Below are 22078 nucleotides of genomic sequence, written 5' to 3' on the forward strand. Positions count from 1 at the left end.
GTCCACCAGGCAGGCCCCCGCAGGCGCTGCGGGCCTGAGGGTCACTGCCTCACCACAGCCACCTGGAGGGCCTCTGCCCAGCGCCGGGACGGCGTGGGGGCATGGGGCCGGTCGGGGGGCTTCCTGCCAGTCACCAGCCTGTGCAGCACAGCCCCGGACCCTCTCCAGGGAGCCCGCGGCCTGCGCTCCCGCTCTGCCTCCTGCGGGCCGCGCAGGGGGCTGGGGCAGGCGGGGGACGGGTCAGGAGGCTGCGGCAGGAGGGGGACGGGGCGGGGGTCCCGGGCAGGGGCTCGGGCCGGGAACCAGAGGCCAGCTCCGCCGAAGGAGCGCGCCCGTCTCAGGCCCCGCCCTCCCGGCAGCGCCCGCGGCTGCGGTGCATCGTGGGAGTTGTAGTCCGCGCCGTGCCGTGGGGTCCGGCCGGACCCGACCCGGGATCTAGGAGCCTCTGCGACTGCCCCGCGCAGGTACCGGGCCGGGTGCCGGCGGGGTCGTGGGCCGGAGTGCGGGGTCTTGAGGCGTGCCAGGGTGCTGGGGGCACTTGCGTGGGGGCCGGGTGCGGGCCGTGTGCACGAGGCTGCGGTGCACGGGGGTCCTGGGCGTGCATGCTCGGGGCGTGCATGCGTCCGGGCAGTGCGGGCAGCGACCCCGGCTGTGCCTGCGGTGCGGGAGGCCGGCTCCGAAGCTTGGCGCCCGCGCGCCGACCCAGACGCCGCTTCTCTCTTCCCTGCCCCGCGGGTTCGCACCCGGGCCTCGGAGACCCACGAGACCTGCACACGGGCCCAACCCCGCCCGGGTGGTGCCTGGACAAGCGCCAAGCCCACGTGCTGCTCTGGCTGCGGTCCGGGCCTGCGGGCTCAGTGCGGGCTCCGGCGCGCGTCCCTCCCACAGCGGGGCCTTTGCCCCTGTTCCCTGCTGGACCTGGAGTCTCACCGGCCTGTTCCTGCCTCCGGCCTGCCTGGCCTTGTGGTGCAGTCTAGGCTGAGTGTGTGGGCACCCCGCACGTGGATCTGGAGTGGGTTCCAGGTTGCCTGCAGCGCAGGTGGGAACTGTGCGGGGGATGGGCACTGGGGCCCCGTGGAGAAGTGACCAGGAGTCAGTCCCCTGTTCCCCGGGAGGCTGGAGGCTCCTGTGCCGACATTGCACTGTCCAGAGATCCCAGGACCGCCTCTGTCCACGGCCCACACGTGCAGTCCAGGTAGCATCTCCCAGTGGCAAGACAGATCACAGGGCTCTGCCTAAAGCCACAACTGGCACATCCCCCCAGTCCTGCGCCCAGCCCTGTAATCCATGGGGGTCTGCACCGAGCCGGGGACAGGCCCCTGAGGCCTCCTGAGCAGTGAGACTCATGACGTGTTGGTGGCATGTTGGTGCTGATCCATGGCCTGTTGGTTGTGTCAATGGCACATTGGAGACACATTTCTGTGAGCTCCGCCCTGAGAGAGCACGGATGCCCTCTGTGCCCCCTCAAAAGCTCAGTGACTGGGCCCGGTCTGGGCACAGGGCCACAGCGGGTGCTGGACTCTGACCCCGCCCCCCTAAGTCTCGAGTGTGGGCTGGGAGGAGTTGGCGTCCCGCTGCTGCCCCATACGGTAGCTGAGGTCAGGGAGGACGGGTGGCCCCGGCTGCCTGACCATGCAGGGTCCTGCTCACTCTCGAGTGCAGTGACAGCCAGAATGCTCCACAGGGCAGAGGAGCCCGTTAGGGCCATCGCTCCAGCCTTGCGGCCTGGCACCACATGAGAAAGAGCCTGGCAGGAGCGTCCAGATTTTCCTCATAGTTTCCGTGATTAAACTGGATTTCATGAAGCGCACATCTGGCCCTGTGCCTGCATGGGGCCGGGGCTGTGAGGACAACCAGCTCCCCTGCGCGTGACCCTGGGAGTGTGGGGCCACACCAGGTGACATGAGTGCCTGGGAGGGGCACATGTATGTGGCACAGCCTCAGTTCCTTCTGCCATAGGGGTCTCTGGTCTCACACATGCTGTCTGAGCTCTCACACACTGTCCTGGGTTCTCACACTCCCAGGTTCTCTCTCTCTCTCTCTCTTTCTCTCTCTCTCTCTTTCTCTCTCTCTCTCACACATACACACACACACACACAGTCCTGGGTTCTCACGCAGTCTCCCAGGTTTTCACTGTCCCGTGTTCTCACACACACTGTCCCAGGTACACACACACACACACACACACACACAGAGTCCTGGGTTCTCACACTTTATCTCAGGTTCACACACACACACTGTTCCGGGTTCTCACACACACTGTTCTGGGTTCTCACACTCTCCCAGGTTCTCTTATGTCCCGTCCCGCGGGACCAAGTTATTCCAGGGTCTGAAGAGGCGCTACCTGAAATAGCAAGGGCGAGAAAGAAGAGGGAGACCAAGCAAGGAACTGTTGTCAAGGTCTCGTTTGTTGAAGGAAGGTATACAGAATATATAGGCTGAGGGGCAAGGCTTTTGCGAGGGGGCCAGGGTGGATCACACGGGGCATTCGCGGGGCATTTGCGTAAGGGGGATCAGCAGACTGGAACATGATATGCCTGTCATCTTTGTGGGTCTCGCCCTTGGTACAGGATGTCTATTACATAATACAATATCTTGGTGGGCACTCCCTGTCTGGGGAAATGGCTAAGTTCTCCTTTTCCCAGGGTCCCCGTCCCCCACACCCTTACACACTGTCTGGTTCTCACACTGTCCCGGGTTCTCATACACACTGTCCTGGGTTCTCACACACACTATCCCGGGTTCTCTCACATACTGTCCGGGGTTCTCACACATTGTCCCGAGTTCTCACATACTGTCCCGGATTCTCACACACTGTCCTGGGTTCTCACACAATGTCCCAGTTTTTCACACATTGTCCTGGGTTCTCACACACACATTGTCCGAGGTTCTCACACAATGTCCCGGGTTCACACACACACACACACAAACACACACAGAGTTCTGGATTCTCACACAGACTGTTCTGGGTTCTCATACACTGTCCCAGATTCTCACACACTCCCACATTCTCACACACACACTGTCCCAAATTCCCATACACACTGTCCCAGGTTCTCACACACACTGTCCCGGGTTCTCACACACACTGTCCCGGGTTCTCACACACACACACACACACACACACACACACACACACACACTGTCTCAGGTTCTCACACACACACAGTCCCTGGTTCTCACACACACACTGTCCCGGGTTCTCTCACATACTGTCCCAGGTTCTCACACACACACACTGTCCCGGGTTCTCTCACACACTGTCCCGGGTTCTCACACACACTGTCCGGGGTTCTCTCACACACACTGTCCCGGGTTCTCACACACACACTGTCCCGGGTTGTCATATACACTGTCCCGGATTCTCAAATAACTGTCCTGGGTTCTCACACACACACACGCGCACACACGCGCACACGCACACACACTGTCCCAGATTCTCTCACAGTCCCAGGTTCATACACCATGTCCCGAAGGCCCAATGGGGACTCCTCCTCCAGCTGCCTAAGGGAATGACTGTCCAGATACACGTCAGGGGTCTTCCTGGTTCCTCCCATGTCTCTGAGCAGGGTAGGGCGGGTGCACAGTGTGTCCCAGTGACCCCTAGTGTGGACTCTTCAGGCCTGAGAGGCCCTGCTGAAGCCCCATAACTACCTCCAGGGATGGGGTTCCCAGCTGCTGGGACTAAGGACATTGTCACAGCAGCCTGCACCCCCTCATCTGAGCTCACAGTCGGCTCCTGGCCATCTGCCAGTCCCTGGCCCAGGCCTCCTCCTATTTGAGGCCGTCCCTCACTGTGCAGTGGTGGTGATGTGGGGACCAGCTGGGCCCTCTGGTGGGGACAGGCCCTGCCCCTCCCCATGCAGAGGCCCAGTGGGCTGGCCCTGGGACAGAGTCCCGCCCTTGTCCTGCCCCAGCCAGCCCATGGCTAAAAAGCCCTGCCCCCGGTCAGAGGTTGTGAGTCCAGGCTGCGGCCCTGAGAGCCCAGAGCTGGACACAGGAGCTGAGCACCAGCCAGAGCACACACGCCCAGGATGACCCACTCAGACGGCAAGTACAAAGGCGGACCCCGAGAGATGTGGCGGGAGGGGAAGGGGGTCTTCCTCCTGAACCTGGGGGCGGGATCCCCCCAGCCCTGAGAGATGGGGTCCCCTCTCAGCCCTCAGAGATGGGGTCCCCCTGAGCCCTGAGAGATGGGGTCCTCCAGAGCCCCCAAGGGGTGGGGACCAGGCACCCTCTTAGTGCTCTGCGCTGGGTTCGTGGGGACAGGGGTAGCTGAGTGGAAGTACACGGCTCTGCAGCTGCTCGGCCTCTCTTCTCCCTGTACAAAGTGCCAAGCCCAGCCTGGCCCACACACTGATGCTGAAGGGCTTCCTCTGGGGGCACCCTCACAGACCTGGGTGCTCTTGGGGGACGCCCCATCCAGCTGCTGGTTCCCGTCCTGACCCCAGGAGCTGCTGGATGCATCCCAGGACCCAGAGCCTTCACTTTGGAGCTCTCCAGCATCTGTCCCGGGCCCCTCCCGGACCCCAGGCCTCCCCGTGCTGTGTCCTCCTGGCGTCAGAGCTCAGCAACAGCATCTAGGCCGGAAGCCTGGGTCCCTAGGAGCCATGTCCGGTGCACAGACCGGGGCGGGGGGGGGGGCCGGAAACCCGAGCCCTATAAACCATCCAGCACCGAGGCCGCTGGGGGCGGGAACCTTGGACCCCTGTAAACCATGCTCGGCGCTGAGATTGGGGGAACCTGGCCAGCTGTGATGCTTGGTGGGCCCTACCTGCTGGGCTGGGCTGGGGTGCCACCACCGTCGGGGGCCCAGCTCACGGCCCCTCCCTCCTCTCCCAGGCTGCTCCCAGACTGCTTTGGGCCACTGGGGGTGGGGTGGGGGCCACGTCAGCAGCTTTCTCCCGCACTGGAGCTGTGTGGACGCTGTGAGGACTCACACGTCTGTGTGCTCCCCGCAGGGACCCCCATGGCCCACAGGGTCACGTTCTCCAGGCGCTGCTGACGTGGGCACCTCTGATGTGGCTCTTCCTTCCAGGTGCTGAGCCCCACCCATCCTCCCTGCCCCCCGGCGGCCCAGCCAGCATGTCGGCGTCGGAGGAACAGAAGCAGGTGCCCGCAGAGCCCGGGCCAGCCGGGGGCCAGCGGGCGTGGCGCTGCCTGGTGGGCTACCTGTGCCTGTACGGCTTCATGGCACAGCTGCGGCCCGGAGAGAGCTTCATCACACCCTACCTGCTGGGCCTAGACAAGAACTTCACCAAGACGCAGGCAGGTGGCGCGGGGGACACGGGCCGGGATCTACACCTCCAGGGAGTTGGAACGAGGCTCTATTGACCCCGGGCTGGACTCCCACGGCAGTGTCCTGGGTTGAACCTCTGGGAGGCACCTGCAAGCAAGGCCCAAGCCCGAGGCTGTGTGTGTGTTCCGCATGCATGCTGTGTGTGCACATGCAGGACGTGTGATGCTCTTGCTATGCGTGTGCATACAGGTGTGCAGTGCATGTGTGTGCGTGTGCACACGTGTGTGCATGTGTTACACATGTGCAGAATGTGTGACGTTCTTGCTATGCACACTGTTGTGCAATGCCCGGGTGGGTGTGCCTGCATGTTGAGTGTGTATGGTGCAGGGTGCACGTCTCAGAGCCTGTGCATCTGTCTGTGTGCCTACATGTGCATGTGTGCACGCATGCATGTGTGGGGGCCAGGCCAAGCTGCTGTTGCGGGGCGGTACCTTGAGGCTGGCTCCTGGCTCCAGGGACCTGGGCCCCTTCCCTGCATCCAGCCAGCAGCTTCCCACACACAGGCCTGTGCTCCTGGTCAGTCCTGGCTGCATGTCTGGGAGACCCGCCCCACTGGGCATCCCGTGGGGCTGCTCCTGCTGGCTGGCTCCCCAACACCTGCGCAGCCCCTGGGCGCCTGCCCACCTGATAGCATGGCACGTGGCCGGCGCATCTCCTCCCTGCTGCCGTCTGGGGACTTGGGTGCCAGCGCCTAGCACCTTCCAAGTGTGGCACCAGCCAGGCCTGGGACTGGAGCGGGGTGGAGGGGCAGCAGGAATGCAGGGGCCAGCCAGGCCTGTGGTGGGGGTGGGGGTGGGGGTGGGCAGAGGGACTGTCCAGGCTGGGAGGGGCAGGGGAGCCAGCCAGGCCTGGAGATGGAGGGGCTGGCTGACCTGGGGCCCTGACAGGCTCCCCACCCGCTGCATGCAGGGCTGTTTGCCAAGTAGCCTGAAAACTGCTTTGATGTTTCCGGAATTTTCCATAAACAGGATCCGGACCCCCATGGCTCTTGGTGACCAAATGCAGGTCATTCAGCTTCCCCACCAGGCCCATGACCTACTCTGGAATGTCCCATGTATCCCGGGCCTCAGTGCTTACGCTCGGGTCCAGAGACCTGGGGTTCAGTGGAGGGTCTGGGGGGGCAGGTCAGGGCTGCTGTGTCCAGGTCCGCACAGCCTCTCCACGTCCCCATGGGCCTGGCAGCGCCACCCAGAAACGGACAGGACCGGGGCTCGTCTGTGAAACTGGCCAGGGGCGGCCTCACGGGCTGTGTCCTCCTGTGGGCTGGGCACGATGTGGGTGGGTCCCCTGAGCTCATGGCACCCCCCGCAGGTCACCAATGAGATCACGCCGGTGCTGTCCTACTCGTACCTGGCAGTGCTGGTGCCCGTGTTCCTGGTGACGGACCTGGTTCGCTACACGCCGGTGCTGGTGCTGCAGGCGCTGAGCTTCGTGTGCGTGTGGCTGCTGCTGCTGTTTGGCCGCTCGGTGCTGCACATGCAGCTCATGGAGTTCTTCTACGCCCTCACCATGGCCGCGCGCATCGCCTACTCCTCCTACATCTTCTCACTGGTGCCGCCCGCCCGCTACCAGCGCATGGCCGGCTACTCGCGGGCCGCCGTGCTGCTGGGCGTGTTCACCAGCTCCGTGCTGGGCCAGCTGCTGGTCACGGCCGCCAAGTTGTCCCTCTCCACGCTCAACCAGCTCTCACTGGGCCTCCTCGTCTTCAGCCTGGGCCTCTCGGTCTTCCTCAGGCGGCCCAAGCGCAGCCTCTTCTTCCACCGCAGGGCGGCCCCGGCCGAGGGGGCCACACCGGCCGAGCTGTGCCACATGAAGCCGGGACAGGGACAGCCGGGAGGGCGGCGGGCGGCCTGGCGGGACTGGACGCTGGTGTGCATGCTGCAGGAGCTGGCGGTCAGCGCACGGCGGCCGCAGCTGCAACTCTGGTCCTTCTGGTGGGTGTTCAGCTCAGCCGGCTACTACCTGGTGGTCTACTACGTGCACATCCTCTGGAGTGAGGTGGATGCCAACGTCAACTACAACGGCGGAGCCGACGCAGCCTCTACCCTGCTGGGTGAGCCGCCCGTCCCCCCTCCTCGCACAGCCCAGCCGTACCCCTCTCCTGTCCTGCTCCCCTCCCCACTGCCCTCCCCACCTCCCACAGCCCCAGCCTGTCCTGCCCCCACAGGTGCCATCACGTCCTTTGCCGCGGGCTTCCTGAAGCTGCGCTGGGCACTGTGGGGGAAGCTGGTCATCGCGTGTGTGACGGCTGCACAGGCCGGGCTGGTCTTCCTCATGTACAACTCGGCCAGCATCTGGCCTTGCTACACGGCCTTTGTCCTCTTCCGCGGCGCCTACCAGTTCCTTGTGCCCATCGCCACGTGAGTCCTCGAGTGTCCCCATCTAGAACGTCCTTTGGGGGCACGGCCCCTTTCACACCTGTAGTCCTGGCCGCAGCGGGAGCCCTGAGCTCAGCCAAGCTCCTCCCAGGTACCCACGTTGCTGCGGTCCTGCCTGTAGCCAGGCGCCCTCCTGGCCCTGACTGAGCAGAGATACAGGTGCCCGTCGCAAGGCCAGGTGTGGTGCTCTGCCAGCCCGGGCAACCTTTGGCGTCTGGCGGGACAGACGGACAGACACCGCCCTCCTGCTTGGTGACTCAGCCTCCTTCAGTGTGAGGGTCACTGGGCCTCAGCCCTGGGCCTCTACGGCCTTGGCCTGACACAGGTGTCCTATGTCTTGTTCTGTTTCTGGGTTTATTTTTAGTAATTTTTTTCCCCTGTGTCTGAGGCCACACACAGCAGGGCTCAGGACTCACTCCCAGCTGTGCTCAGTACTCACTCCTGGCTCTGTCCTCAAGGCTGATTCCTGGCTCAGTGCTCAGGGCTCACTCCCGGCTCTGTGCTCAGGGATCACTACGGCTTTGGGAACAGGGTGGCTGAGGCACATGCTTGCAGAAGGGGCCAGCTCGGTGAGGAGGACGTCTGAGGCACTCATCGTGTTGACCTGGGTGCTGCCCTGTGCACAGTAGACAGGCTATGCAGTGCCCTGCCCATCCACTCCTCTGCCCAGCTCAGTACCCTTCCAGACCCGTGGAGTCAAGTTCAAGTTGGCACTGTGCAATCGCCAGCTCCCCACCCACACTGCACCCATCACTCTGAGCCATGACAGAACCAGGTTCCAGAGCCTTCCTTCTGGTGCCCATCCTGTCCCCAGGGCTCGTGGCCAACCCATCCTGGCGAGGTGGAGGCTGCTGGTCCCAGGGACCCTGGGGTGTGTGGGCTGAGCCGGGGCCAGGGGCATGTCTGTCCCCCGCCCTGCCTGCAGGGCCCCGGGCCCTATTCCTGCAGCCTGACCCTGCTGTCCTCCAGGTTCCAGATCGCATCCTCCCTCTCCAAGGAGCTCTGTGCCCTGGTCTTCGGGATCAACACCTTCCTGGCCACCGTGCTCAAGACCATCATTACCCTGATCGTGTCTGACAAGAGCAGCTTGGGGCTCCCCGTGAGGAAACAGGTGGGGGCCCAGCCAGCACAGACCCTGACTGCAGAAGCCCACCTGGCCCAGCTCCCTGCCTTGGGGCTCCTGGGGTCAGTCTGGGTTAGAGGATCAGGAGGCTCACACTCGCCACACCCAGGCGCCGAGCCCCTCCCCCTTCCCACCCTCCAGAGGCCGCACCAGGGCTGCTTTCTGGGTGTAAGGACCACCCTGGCCTGCAGGCAGGGGACTGTCCACCAACCCCAAGCCTTGGGGTGTGCAGTGCTCGGGGCCTCCTGAGCCCCACATCCTGCTGACGAGGCTGCTCGTGGTCAGGCTTCCTGTGGGCAGCTATGTCACTTCCAGGAGTGCGGTCCAGGGCCCCAGACCTCAGGGTGGGCACCCGCCCTGCATGGCCTCCATGCTGCATGATCTGGAGCCAAACGGAGGCTCCTGCACCTACCCCAGGCTCATGGGTGGGGCCCAGGGCTGTGCTGTCTCCTGAGGCCATGAGGGTCATTCCTTAAGGCTTCCTGCAGTGAAACCTGCCTGGTTCTCTGCTTTCTGCTGCGTGCGGGTCTCTGAGTCTTGGGCCCAGCTCAGCACCATCCCTGGAGTTAGCCGAGGCAGTTTCCCGGCATTTTCACCCTTTTCTGACCCTGGCTTTGATGAGGCGCTCACAGGTTTCCGCTTGTTTTCTGATGTTTGGGGGTCACACCTGGTGGTGCTCAGGGATCACTCCTCACTCCTATGGGGTGTCGGGGATCAAGCCCAGGCGGCTGTGCCTTGCCCACTGTTCTGTCCTCGGGTCAGTTTTCACTGTTCCGTGCTGAGATTGGGAGATTCACCTCACCTGTGCCTTGGGCCGTCCCCGCCCTGCAGGCCCCAGATCCCTTGAGAAATTTGGGTGGACCCTCCTTCCAGTCCCAGGTGGTTGTTTTCCTTGTTTTATTTTGTTTTTTTCATTTCCTTGTTTTGTACTTTGGCAGGGCTCTGAGGACCTTTGTGGGGGCCCAAGCACCCCTGTACCAAGGGCCTGGGGGAGATGGTGGGTAGGTTGGTGGGACCTGGGCTGGCAGCATGTTAGCATCCCACTCCTGCACCAACTTCCCAGCCTAGAGTGTTTTCATATTTAAATTGTGTTCAGCCAGGGCTGTACCTGGTGGTGGGGACCCAGCTCTCTCCCCAGCCCCACCGTCAGCTTTATTTGTGTTCTTGCCTTCGACTTCCCCTGGATCTGTCCCCGCACACCTGGAGGGCTTCTTGCTGGAGGGGCTCCAGGCAGTGGGGGCACCTTGCCGTCAGCGTGAAGCTCTGGCTTCAGCCCCCGGCAGCACAAACAGTCTCACTGGACTTTGCTCTGTTCTGAAGGGCGAAGGCCTTGCAGGGAGCTGACTCGTTGTGGTGTGGGTCCTGCCGCCCGCGTGAGGCCTGCCTGGTTCTCTGCTTTCTGCAGCCCTGCGCCTGCCCTCGCTCTCCAAGCACCTCCATGCTCTCGCCCGTGTAGTACAGAACTCAACGCCAGCATCTCACGGAACAGCCCTTGTGGAAGTTTAGTCTTAGTTCTAGTGGCCACGGGCCCAGGTGAGGTGCCAGGGGCTGTTTCTGTGTAAGCCTCACTTTCAGTGTACAGGTGCCATCCACCTTTCTGCCCCTGGTGCCAGTGTGCAAGGGGAGCGTGCACGCATGCACATGCTGCTAAGTGTCTGGCGTCCCTGCCAGACCCTATCAGTCCCGTTTAGCAGGATTCCTCCATAAAAGGCCAGTGCCAGGGGGGTGAGGACCCCGTCTCTGCTCCAAGGGTGCAGCTGGCTGCGGGCCCCCGATGGGGCTGCATGTCTGAGCTGTTTTCCACCCGCTGTGCTGCAGAGGCAGCATTTCTGTACGACCCTCATCGTCTCGCCTGCCTCCTTCCTGCTGGTACACAGACTCCTTCCTTCTGCACGGCTTTATGTTTAGGGTTTTGAGATGGGCGCATAGGCCCCTGATGCCGTCCGCTCAGGGCAGGGGACCCCTAATGCTGTCTGCTCAGGGCTGGGGACCCCTAATGCTGTCTGCTCGGGGCTGGGGACCCTTCCAGCAGTCCTGTAGCTCTGACATGAGCTCATCTCACTCATTCTTCTCACCTATTGGGTTTTCATCAGGGGTCACCTGTGGGCCCAGCCCGTGCTCGCAGGCCCCGTGTTTGCGTGTCTTCTCATGTCTGCAGAATTTTCATGTAGGCCGTAGGCCAGTCTGTGCCTTTTCCCCTTGCCCCTAAGGACGTTTCTCAGCAGACTCCTAGGCCAATGACCCTGTGAAATGGGAAGTATCCCTTCCCCATGCCGCCTCGCATCCCTGGTCTCCAGTGAGAACCATGGTCATTGCTGATCCATCCCGTCACTTTGCTGTGGAGCTTAGATCCTTCTGTGGCTTTGAGGGGGCCACACCTACACCCATGCCTGTCCCTCTCGTCTTGTCTAAGTTCTCAGGGCCGATGTGGACAGTGGCCTTCCTGGGCCTGCCTGTCTGCCACCCTCAGCCCACAATCTAGTTCAGGGGGGTGATTTGGAGGCTCCCAGTTCAAGACCAGCGGCTGTCGGCCCGCACCCCCTTTCCTGTGGGACCCCTGGTCTTGGTGCTGGAAAACCCCCCAGTCTGCAGGGAGTGGGAGTGCTGAGCTGGGCCAGGCATCTGCGGGTGAGTGCGAGTCTCACACATGGTCTCTGGGTGTGGCTCTCGCGTGTGGTCTCGGGTGTGGTTCTCCTGTGCTGGTTTCTGTGGGTGTTGGTCCCCGGTGGCTAACACCCCATCCTCCAGCCTCCCCACTGCACCTGGATTTGGAGGGCGGGTCTCTGCTTCTCTGGTTCTAGAGCTTCAGCAGAGAAAGTCTGGGACGTGTCCCTGCGTGGAGCCAAGTCACTGAGGTGTCCCGAGTGCACAGGGAGGACATGCAGGGAGGACAGCCGAGACAGCAGGGACCGTGGAGACAGCAGTCAGGGTTGGTGGGGAGGATGGTGGAGCTGACTCAGGCAGCAGGAAGCACCACAGAGAGGACCATCGCCCAACCCTCTGCCCTCTGCGTCTAGAAGCCCTCAAGCAGGTGGGCAGTGCACCCAGCTGTCTCGGGGAGAAGGCTCTGCCCACTCACCCCCGCACCTTCTCTTCCAGTTCCAGGTGTACTTTGCCTACTTCCTGGTGCTATCGGCCATCTACCTCTTGGCGGCACTGGTGGGGGGCCTGAGTCTGTGTACACAGAAACGTCACCTGCCGCTGCCCCAGGCCCACGAGATGCAGAGCCCAACTGAGAAGGCCACCACAGGCACCTGGGGGTCCGGGAACAGAGCCAGCCACCCCTCAGGGCCTGAGCAGCCCCCCGACGTGTGCTGTACCACTGTTTCCTGTCCAGAGCCTGGACCGGACACACAGCCTGGCCCACAGTGTGGGAGGACCGGAGTGCTGCCGTGGCTCCGGCTCAATTCGAATTCCCACGTGCAGACAAGGAGCGTGATGTGGCGGCCACGCTGACCCTCACCCCACTGAGGGCAGGCGGCTGTGAGCCCAGCACCTATGAGGACAGCCACTGCCCATACGGATGCCTGGACTGGATCCACATGACTGGGCTGGTGGGCTCAGCAGCCCCCGGACCCCCCACCTCCCCTGCACATGTCCTGGCCTAAGGCTGGGTGGTGCCCAGGTGCTTTTGTTGGGGTACTGCCCACCTCTGCTAAACTCTGCGGTCTCCGAGGCTGTTCCCAGACCATGGCAGGGCGGTGACCCATGACCGTCCTTGCTTGGCCCTCATGGCCCCAGTGCCATGGGCAAAGCATGCCCTGCCCCACCTGGAGTGGGGTCAGACAAGAGTCTGCCCCCCACCACAGGCTGAGCAGCACCCACAGCCGGGCCCCAGGAAAGGCCCTGAGCTCAGCAGGGCTGTCCAGTGGGCTGGACACAGTCTCCGCCCCTCGTCGAGCCAGCTCTTCCCACAGGGCCACCACTGACAGAGGATGGCCTGGGACCCCACCCCCACCCCATCAGCACCAGGCTCCACATGCCCCGTGAGACCTCCTCAGCCCCACACATCAGGCCTCCACAAGCCCCTTGGCCAAATACCTCCAAGAGGCGGGAGCTGGGCAGGAGCCAGGGGGCACCTGCTGCCCCGAGTATGGCCAGGTGCCAGAGGAGTGAGGCCTGCGCACGTCTGCCCACACGTCTCCACACCTGCATCCATGTACACCTGTGGCCCCCATCTGCCCACACCCACATCTATCTGCATATATGTGTGCGCAGACACACTTGTGTGCCCCACACCTAGTCTGCTGGCTGTGACAGGAGTGCTGGGAGGAGCCTGTGGGGCTTTTGCTACAGCCTATGTACAGCCAAGGCTCTCCTCCCTTACAGCTGGGGCAAGTGACTGGTCACCCGCTGCCCAGCCAGCTCCAAATGTCTCCTCCAACCTGGACAGTGCCACAGTGTGTCCTCCCTGGGCATGGAGCACAGCTTGGGCCCCACACTCATGTTCTGGCTACCTCCCAGTCCTGGTGCCACCGTTGGGCTGCCACCCAGGGATATCGAGGTGTCTAAGGGGACCTGCTCTCCTGGGGTGGGCCTGTACAGGCCTGTTCCCTACTGCTGGCCAGTGCCGCTGTGTGGGGGTGGAGGGATGCCTAGGGAGCAGGGGAGAAACTTGGCATCAGGGTGTTTTAAACTTTTTGAAAAATACTCTTTGGCTTTTATTCTTGAAGGTACGTGAAGTGTGACCTCCAGGGAGGTGGGTCCAGCCAGGTCCCTGCCCTGCGGGTGCAGCCACACCACACCGGGCTCTGGGGGTTCTCGGCTGTCTGTCCTACTGGGAGGCGGCGCTCATGACACTGTTCTCGATGCAGAGGATGACCAAGGCACTGTGGCAGCTCACAGCCTTCTGTCCCAGCAGCCTGCCCGTCTGCAGCGGGGACGCCTGGCCCACTGTGCCTGCTGCCTCCGTCCGCCATGTCTCACAGTAGCTCTCGGTCAGCCGGCGGCCGCTGGGGTCCGAACCATGCCACACGCTCTTATGCAGCCTATGGGACACACGATGTCACATGGCCTTGTCATGCGGCGGGAATGGTGCCTGGCCAAGCTGCACTGAGTGTCCTTGACCGGGCCATGCTGGGCCCCATAGTGGGCAGGCCCGCATAGCAGGTGGGCTCTCAGCAACGCAGGGGCCCATCACCCGCTGGCACTGTGGGGCCCCAGGGCATGCATCCCCTGTCCTGCAGCAGGGCAGCAGGGGCTGCTGGATTCCACTGGCTTTGAACCCTGGCCGGCGGGGATCCCCAACACATCAGAAAAGTGCGGGCTGGCGGCTTGCCACGCGCGCAGGGCACCTACCAGGTGGAGTGGCGCAGGACGTCCCTGCCATCGAAAGAGAAGAGGCGCGCACCGGGTTTCAGCTGGGCCTCGGAGCCGGAGAACAGGGCCTCCCAGTTGGGGAAGAGCGGCTCGTCCTGCGGGAGGAGCGCACGGAGTCACGTTCTGCGGCTCGGGCCGCCCCGCGGCGTGCGCCCCCGGCCCGGGCGCACCTTGAGGTTGACGATGGGCACCGCGTGGCGGTCGGCGCGCCGCACGATGCTGTGCAGGTCCTGCAGCCGCGACGACAGGAAGGCACGGAAGGTGCCGCTCAGCCCTGCAGCGCGCGCCTGCTGGAAGCACTGGAAGTCCGCGCCGCGGATGCCGCGCAGGCCGCCCGACTGCGGGCTGTTGAGCGCCGCCAGGTGCAGCTGCGGGACGCACGGCTCAGTGTCAGGGTGTGGGCGCGCCCGGCCCGTAGCCCCCGCCCCGGATGCCGCCCACGCCCACTCACCACGGGACGGAAGTCCAGGTGCGCGTATGCAGGCGTTTCGGTGGGGCGCGCGGGTCGCGGGTGCACGTACGCGCCGTGGTGCGGGGCGCCGGGGTAGGGTTGCGGGCGCGGGGGGCTGGCCAGGATGTCGTCGGCGCGCCAGGGCCGCACGGTGGAGGGCGCCGGCTCGCGCCGCGGGTACGGGTTCCCCTCCTGCATCTGCTGCACCAGCGGGGGCTGCAGCGCGGCCACCTCGTTGTCCTGCAGAACCCACAAGGTGGCACCGCGAGCACGCCTCCACCCGGCTCACCCTGGCTTCTGCAGTGAGACCGAGGTCCCCGGCCCCATGCCAGGTGCTGGGAGGGCAGCATGGCCGTGAGCACACAGGCCAGCACAAGTGGACACTGGGCAGCCCTGTTCAGGACGGCCACACCCCGTGGGCTCTTTCCCAGGTCCCTCCTCATGCATGCATCAGTCCTCAGCGGGGAGTAGGCCCGAGGACAAGGCACGCCCCGGGCCTTCCGGAGTCTCCATGGCACTGCAAGTGCCACCAGAGGAGGCCAGGGGGCGTGAAGGTAAGTAAGGGGCGCCACAGCCTGCCCGGGCTCGGGAGGGCGTCTGGAGAGGAGACTTACCGTCCCTCGGGGCAGTGGCGTCCGCGCCTCCAGCTAGGAAAGAACCTAGCGTCACCCCAGGCACCTGGGACCTGCAGGCTCTGCTGCCGACCACTCTCCGCCTTCCCACCCTGGGCGTCAGTGCCACAACCCAAGCCCCGCCCACACTGAAACCCACCCTTCCCAGCTCTGCTCAAACCACGCCCCCTTCCAAAGCCCCGCCCCACGCTAAAACCCGCCCCTTTCCAGCTAGCAAATCACGCCCCTTCCCAAAAGCCCCGCCCACACTGAAACCCGCCCCTTCCTAGCTCTGCCCCCACAAACCACGCCCCTCCTAGGCCCCGGGCCCGCCCACGCAAGACCCCACCCACCCAGTGGAGGGGCTGAGCTAGAACCTTCCTTTATTTCTGTTTACTTCGTAAGGGTTGACTCCTGGCTCCGCACTCAGGGATCACATCTGGCGGTGCTCAGGGGGACCATATGAGATGCCCAGGGATGGAACCCAGGTCGGCCGCGTACGAGGTGAGCTCTCTCCCCACTGCTCTATGGCCCCAGCCAGCACCTCTCACCCTTCATCCATTTACTTTAAACTGAGTGTCGCTCCTCCATACCTTTAAACCTCTCAGGAATGCTGATGAGCAGCACAGGCTGGGCCTGTGCTCTCACACACCCACCCCTGCACCCACACACCAGCCCTACAGCCAAACCAACCTTATCCCCCCCCACATTCCTGCACCCCGCACCTCACCGGACACAGACCCCTGCACCCCACATCAGCCCTACATCCTACGCCACACCCCACACCTTACCCCTCATGCACTCAATACCCCAACCCCCGTGGTCCCCGGCCGGCAGACAACTCACCAGGACCTTCCTGAAGCCACGCCGCACACGCACATACAGCTCTTCCCGATCAGCCACGTAGAGCAGCCAGCCCTCAGGCACCTCGGGTGCCGTGTCCAGCATTGCCTGGTACGTGGGCCAGATGCGCACCTGCGGGCAGACCCAGGGGCGGGCTGGACTGGTGCTGGCAGCGGGGTGGGGATTGCACTGGGGCCCATGAGATGCTGGGTATGGATGGTGGGTGCAGGTGGCTTTGGGGTCTCTGCATGTAGGAGGGACCCTGCTCACCCCCTGGGACCTCTCCATTGTCTCTCTCTGGCAGCCCCAATACCCCACTTGTTTTAAAAGCTGGTCACGATAATTTATTGCATTTAACATCCAATTCTACCATCATTACACCTTCCCACCACCATTATTTCCCCACCCAAGCCTGCCCCAATAGGAGGCCCTAAATAATTTATTATGTATTGCTTGTTATAAATAATGTGCTAAAAATTATCAAAATAGATTTCCTTGGGCTGGAGTGATAGCACAGCGGTTGGGCGTTCGCCTTTCACGCGGCCGACCTGTGTTCGATTCCTCCGCCCCTCTCAGAGAGCCCGGCAAGCTACCAAGAGTATGGAGCCCGCACAGCAGAGCCTGGCAAGCTACCCATGCGTATTGGATATGCCAAAAACAGTAACAATGAGTCTCTCAATGAGAGACGTTACTGGTGCCCGCTCAAACAAATCGATGAGCAACGGAGTGACAGTGACAGTGACACTTAGAAGTGTGTGAAGATTGCTGTATCTCACCCTGGAGCAATAAACCCTTACATAAGAGATTACTAACCTGCTGTTAACAGGCTAAGCTTAGTGTGTTAATATTTTCTTAATCGAGATTGGTTGCCATCTACGTTACATCCCATCCAATGTGGTGTGCTACTCCTGGTGTTATCAGTCAACCCCCACTTTAGAGGCCACCTCTGCTGGCTGTCTCAGCAAAGCTGGCCTGAGTGCTGGTTCAGCTGTCCACCCCCACCAGCCCCCAAAGGTCAGAGTGACGAGTCTTTGCTTACCCCTGAGGATGTGCCCATATTTCCAGGTGGCCCGGGGGGGCCAGGGGGGCCGGGAGGCCCTGGGACACTGATGGCTGTGGAGAGAGAGGGAGTAGGTGGGCAGCTGCCCCCACCTGGGACCCCTGCAGCGGGCACCCTTACTCTGGACACCCCCAAGCCCCCTAGCAGACACCCACTTACTTTGCCTGTAGGGCCCAGGAAACGATGGTGGGCCAGGGGGCCCAGGAGGGCCAGGAGGGCCGGGTGGGCCCTGGCGTCCCTCATAGCCAATGCCAGGGGGGCCCTGAGGTCCAGGTGGGCCAGGCTGGCCCCGAACGCTTTCTCCCTTGGGGCCCTAGAGATGAATTAGGAGGTCAGGGGTTGTCCCCTGGTGCCCTGGGGGAAAGGGGAGGGGCTGGGAAAGGGGTCTGGGGTCTGGATTACAGGACTAGGTGCTGAGTCCACCTGTCAGAGGTGCTATACGGGTGTGCCACGCAGGCGCCTCCAGAGTTGTGTGTGCCCCAGAGGACACAGCCTGCCCTTGGGGTCCCGGGACCCCATGACAGGTTCTGACACGGGCTGGGCCCAGACTCACCGGGATGCCAGGGTAGCCTGGGGGCCCGGGAGGGCCAGGCACGCTGGAGCCGAAGAATCCGCCACCCACGCCGGGCTCGCCTCGCTCCCCCTTCTGCCCCACGTCCCCGCGGTCCCCCTTCTCGCCCTGCAGGTGGAGAGATGGGGGGCAGCAGCCATGGGCAGGGAGGGTGCTGGGAGTGTCCACAGCCCCAGCCCCGTAGGAGAGGGTTCAGCTCCCACCCGCCCTGGCTCGATCCCCCACAAAACCCGGCGGTGGGCAGAGGGCGCCTGGGAGCAGGGGTCACACACCTTCATCTCGGCCCCCAGCTGGAAAAAGTCAAGCGGGAACTGGCCTGTGAGGAGAACCGGGGGTCCGCTCAGGAGCGGTCTCCCACCCTCTCCCCTGCACAGACCCCAGGGTGGGCAGGTCCAGCTCTCAGGGACGTTTCCAGGCTTCAGGGGTCCTGGGCAACCTGTGAAACTGCTTCCCGGGCCATGCTGTGCCTCACCCTTCCCCTCCCACCCAGCCAGCCCGGCCCAGCCTGAGCCCCACGGGGCAGGAAACTCCGGGTGACCCCTCAGCCATACTGCGGCCATCTGCCTTCTAATGACGCTGGCTGCCAGAAGCCCCTCCATCCGCCTCCCTCACGCCAGCGGGTCTTGGGGGTCCTGATGGGAGGGTGAGTATGAGACACACCGCAGTGGACGGCATTGAGTGAGCCGACCTAGGGGCTCTGAGTGACAGGCACTCCGGCCTCAAAAGCTTGGGACAGCACTCTTGCCAGTGATGTCTGCCACAGCCTACCGATTCACATATGCACACGCTTACTCTGCACCAACACACATGCACACACTTGAACATGTGCACACACATACAGGTTGCGTGTACACGTGAACTTATACCACATAGACCCCACCCCTGCACTTATGTGCACATAGATCCTTCGCACACACAAGTATGCACACAGACCCCACTTCCACTCATGCATGCACATATAGACCCTACTCCTGCACACATGTGCACAGACCCCACTCCTGCACATATGTACACACACAGCCCCCACTCCCACATACATATGCACATACAGACCTCACTCCCACACAAGTGTGCAAACCCCACCCCCGCACATGTGTGTACATAGACCCACTCCCACACACATGCACATAATAGACCCCACTCCCGCACACATGCACATATAGTCTCTACTTCTGCACACGTATCCACATAGGGACCCCAGTCCTGCACATGTATACACACACAGCCCCCACTCTCACATATGCATGCACATATAGACCCACTCCCGTACGCATGCACATTCAGACCCACTCCCACACATGCATGCATTCAGACCCATTCCCGCACATGTATGCACATACAGACCCCACTCCCACACATGTGCACAGACCCCACTTCCACACATACACACATACACAGACCCACTCCCTCACACATACACAGACCCACTCTTGCACATGCACACACATGCACTCACACATGCACATGCATGCAGACATGCAGACTCACTTGCGCACACGCATGTGCGGGGCCTTGGTCGCCACCACCCTCCCGCGCTCTGCTCTCCTGTGCTGATGTGAGCAGCTCCGCCGCAGCCTGTGCCAGCCTGCTCACAGCCCCGCTCCTGGTGCAGTGGGCACAGGGCTGAGCCCGCCGAGCCGTCCTCCAGGCGGCCCTGAGCAGCCTTTGCCTTGCACCGCTCCCCAGACGCCCAGGGAAGCTGTGCTTCGGGGTGCTGGCTTCCCCATCTCCTGCTCGCCAGGGCTCTCGCCCGGGTGGGCTGGTCCCTCCGAGGCCCCAGCCCGCCTCCCCTCAGTCAGCCCATCTGGGAGCCAGGGGCCCCAGCTCTGCTCCCAGCCCCCAGCACGCTGGGTCCTGGAGGTTTTGGGGGCCTCTGAGGCAGCCCCCGCAAGCCCCACCAGCACCACCCTTGGGAACTCTCCGAGCCGAGGCTGAGCTCAGTAGGGGCTCCCATCTAAGGAGCCTGGAGGGCGGTGTCAGGGCTCAGTCCTGCCCAGCAGCTGGAATGCCCACCTAGGGTCCCCGTGCTGGGGGTCTCACCTGGGGCTCCGGGTGGGCCCACCTCTCCTTTGTCACCCTTTGCTCCTGAAGGGCCCGGGAAACCTGCAGGACAGAGACCCCAGTGGTCACAGGCATGAAAGGGATCAGGGCACAGGCCAGGTCAAGGAGGGAACCCAGGCCCCCAGCAAGTGCACGCTAGGTGGTGCCCCCCGCCCTCAGGCACAGCCTGTGTCCACTCCTCACCTGGCAGTCCCGGAGGTCCTGGACGACTAGAGTCCACGAATGCCTGCAAGTGGGGGCACAGGTGGACGTGACAGAGAGCCCAGGGTCCCCCTCGGGGCTGGGTAAGGACCAGTGGAGAGACCTGCCCATCACGGGCCATTTCAGGGCACTGACCCGCAAAGCACCCCAGGTAAAGGGTGACAGGGAGAGGGTACCAGATAAGGGCACCCCACAGCATACTCCCCTACCCAACCAGGCCTCTCCTAACTGAGCCTGGTGTCTGCAGCCCCACCCCAGTCTCCCCAGGGCGCCCCGACCAGCGGGCTGAGGGAGGCAGTGCAGGGACACTTACATTGCTGTCGTACACAGGCTTCCCAGGGAGTCCGGGGAGCCCTGGAGGTCCTGGGGGGCCAGGGGGGCCCTGTGGGGGAGAATCCCAGAGAGTCCACTCAGCCAGACTGGCACCACACACATGGCCTTGCGCCTGCATCCCCAGTCAGGAACCATGCGAGAGGCCCAAACTCTGGGTGCACGTGGACTTGAGTGAGAGTACGTGTATGTGGGGGGCTATGAGTGTGTGAGTGCATGGAAATGAGCATACATGTGTGTACATGTGTCAGTACTGCATGTGTGGGTGTCTGTGTATGTATCATCTATGTGACTGCGTGTGGTGTAGGAGTATGCATGTGTTATGAGGTGTATATGTGTGCAGGTGTGAGTGGGTGTGGATGTATAAGTGTATGTGTGGGATGTATGTGTGGGTCTGAGTATGTGTGATTGTGTGTGGTTGTATGAATGTATGTTGGAGGTATATGTGTATGTGTGGGCTTGGGTACACATGTGGGTATATGAGTATATGTGTGGGGTTTATGTGTATGTGAGGGTGTATGTGGTCATGCATGTACATGAGGTGTGGGGGTATATGTGAGGGTGTGAGCACATTGTGGGTGTGTTTGCACATGTGCCCTTGTGTGTGCTGTGCGTGGGTGTGCACACATTTATTTGTTGTGGAGGCACACGGGATTGCATGTGCATGCTGTATCCGTGTGCATGTGTGCTGTCACATGTGTGAGCACTGCCTTGCACACGGGCTCTGGCTGTGGCCATGCAGCTCCCCACCAGGTGTCGCCACGTGGCAGCCTGGGGGACACTCACCTGCACGCCGAAGCCGATGCTGGCGTCTCCGGGCTCCCCTTTCTCGCCCTTCAATCCGTTCATCCCGGGGCGGCCCTGCGCAAAGAACAGTAGGTGAAGCGCAGCCGCACTCCTGCCCACCCAGGCCTCAGAAGCACCCAATGAGGACATGGGTTTCTCCTCGCTCTTCCCAGCTCCTCACCCCTGCACCCAAGCCCAAGATGCCAGCCCAGAGCCCCTTCCTTACCGGCCGTCCTGGAAAGCCGATGTCCCCCTTGTGCCCTGGCCGTCCATAGGGACCCTGTGGGGAACTCTGGGTAAGAGGACCCCTGCTGTGTACCCCTGGGCAGAGCCCCCCCTGCTGTGTCATAGTCCCCCACTTCCCCGAATTGGGCATGTCTAGCTGTGCATCACCAACAAGATCTGTGATCTCGCCTTTCGGGGTCACTCACCGGGGGTCCACGGAAGCCAGGCTCTCCCTGAACAGAGAAGCACACGTCAGCCCTCCCTGGGCCTGAGGTCTGCACTGCCATCACCCCAAACACCCCAGGCCAATCGCGGTCACCCACAGTGGTGAGATCCCGGGCTCACCTGCCCTCTGCACACCCCTCCTACCTGAGAACCGAGTGTTGGCCTCAGAGGTAGGGCCACAGGCGACAAGGGGACACTCACCTTGGCACCTTTCTGGGCAGGGGCCACTGCTCTGCCATCGGGGCTGAAGACTGCGCCCGGCTCCCCCTTCTCACCCTAGAAGCAGCAGCTGCCAGTCAGGAGGGCAACCGGGCTGGCACACCGGGCAGCACACGGCCCCACCAGGTGCACCCACAGATCTTTAAGGAGCCATGCTCACCTTGGGCCCTGGGGGGCCCTGCTGGCCTTTGGAGCCCAGGTCGCCCTTTGGCCCCGCTGGGCCCTGTGGGGACAAACAGCAGTGAGGTGAGTGACCTTAGGTCCCACCCACACCCAGGACAGCGAGACCCACTTCCCCCACCATGACAAGTATGAGGCTACTTACAGGGAAGCCAGCAAAGCCGGGCCTGCCCTGAGGATGAGAGAGGGTCAGACC

At 62.8% G+C, this 22078-nt stretch overlaps 2 protein-coding genes and 1 long non-coding RNA gene across 7 annotated transcripts in view; 2 read left to right on the plus strand and 1 right to left on the minus strand.

The window, feature by feature from the left end:
• The first annotated feature begins 358 nt into the window (after positions 1–358).
• On the plus strand, positions 359–12257 carry SLC19A1 (solute carrier family 19 member 1). 3 transcript variants are annotated; one of them, XM_055125664.1, is made up of 6 exons: positions 359–464; positions 5039–5268; positions 6611–7352; positions 7467–7659; positions 8647–8788; positions 11900–12257. In XM_055125664.1, exons 2-6 carry the CDS (start codon positions 5086–5088, stop codon positions 12254–12256), a joined length of 1617 nt encoding a protein of 538 aa, XP_054981639.1. In that variant the 5' UTR covers positions 359–464; positions 5039–5085; the 3' UTR covers position 12257. The 3 variants fall into 3 exon arrangements, with proteins under 3 accessions (XP_054981639.1, XP_054981638.1, XP_054981637.1); XM_055125663.1 differs by lacking the exon at positions 359–464 and adding an exon at positions 3898–4050; XM_055125662.1 differs by lacking the exon at positions 359–464 and having other exon boundaries at positions 4682–5268.
• Positions 12258–13573: 1316 nt separating this feature from the next.
• COL18A1 (collagen type XVIII alpha 1 chain) overlaps positions 13574–22078 on the minus strand; it is a 39475-nt gene continuing 30970 nt past the window's right edge. For both annotated transcript variants that reach the window (XM_055125661.1, XM_055125660.1), the window contains 19 exons: positions 22028–22054; positions 21863–21925; positions 21685–21759; positions 21465–21491; positions 21260–21313; positions 21034–21108; positions 20231–20299; positions 19900–19942; positions 19696–19758; positions 17928–17971; positions 17638–17763; positions 17244–17397; positions 17064–17137; positions 16028–16156; positions 15185–15217; positions 14571–14810; positions 14290–14487; positions 14099–14214; positions 13574–13788 (listed from right to left, as the gene is read on the minus strand). In XM_055125661.1, coding sequence (XP_054981636.1) covers positions 13575–13788; positions 14099–14214; positions 14290–14487; positions 14571–14810; positions 15185–15217; positions 16028–16156; positions 17064–17137; positions 17244–17397; positions 17638–17763; positions 17928–17971; positions 19696–19758; positions 19900–19942; positions 20231–20299; positions 21034–21108; positions 21260–21313; positions 21465–21491; positions 21685–21759; positions 21863–21925; positions 22028–22054 — 1824 coding nt within the window. In that variant the 3' untranslated portion in view covers position 13574. The remainder of the gene's footprint in view (positions 13789–14098; positions 14215–14289; positions 14488–14570; positions 14811–15184; positions 15218–16027; positions 16157–17063; positions 17138–17243; positions 17398–17637; positions 17764–17927; positions 17972–19695; positions 19759–19899; positions 19943–20230; positions 20300–21033; positions 21109–21259; positions 21314–21464; positions 21492–21684; positions 21760–21862; positions 21926–22027; positions 22055–22078) is intronic.
• On the plus strand, positions 14451–16841 carry LOC129401981 (uncharacterized). Of its 2 annotated transcripts, none has more exons than XR_008628478.1 (4): positions 14451–14588; positions 15587–15685; positions 16019–16135; positions 16601–16841. It is a non-coding gene; the product is annotated as an uncharacterized LOC129401981 (long non-coding RNA). The 2 variants fall into 2 exon arrangements; XR_008628479.1 differs by having other exon boundaries at positions 14477–14588; positions 15002–15685.

This window comes from Sorex araneus, chromosome 2 (assembly GCF_027595985.1).
Source record: "Sorex araneus isolate mSorAra2 chromosome 2, mSorAra2.pri, whole genome shotgun sequence".
Taxonomy (NCBI): domain Eukaryota; kingdom Metazoa; phylum Chordata; class Mammalia; order Eulipotyphla; family Soricidae; genus Sorex; species Sorex araneus.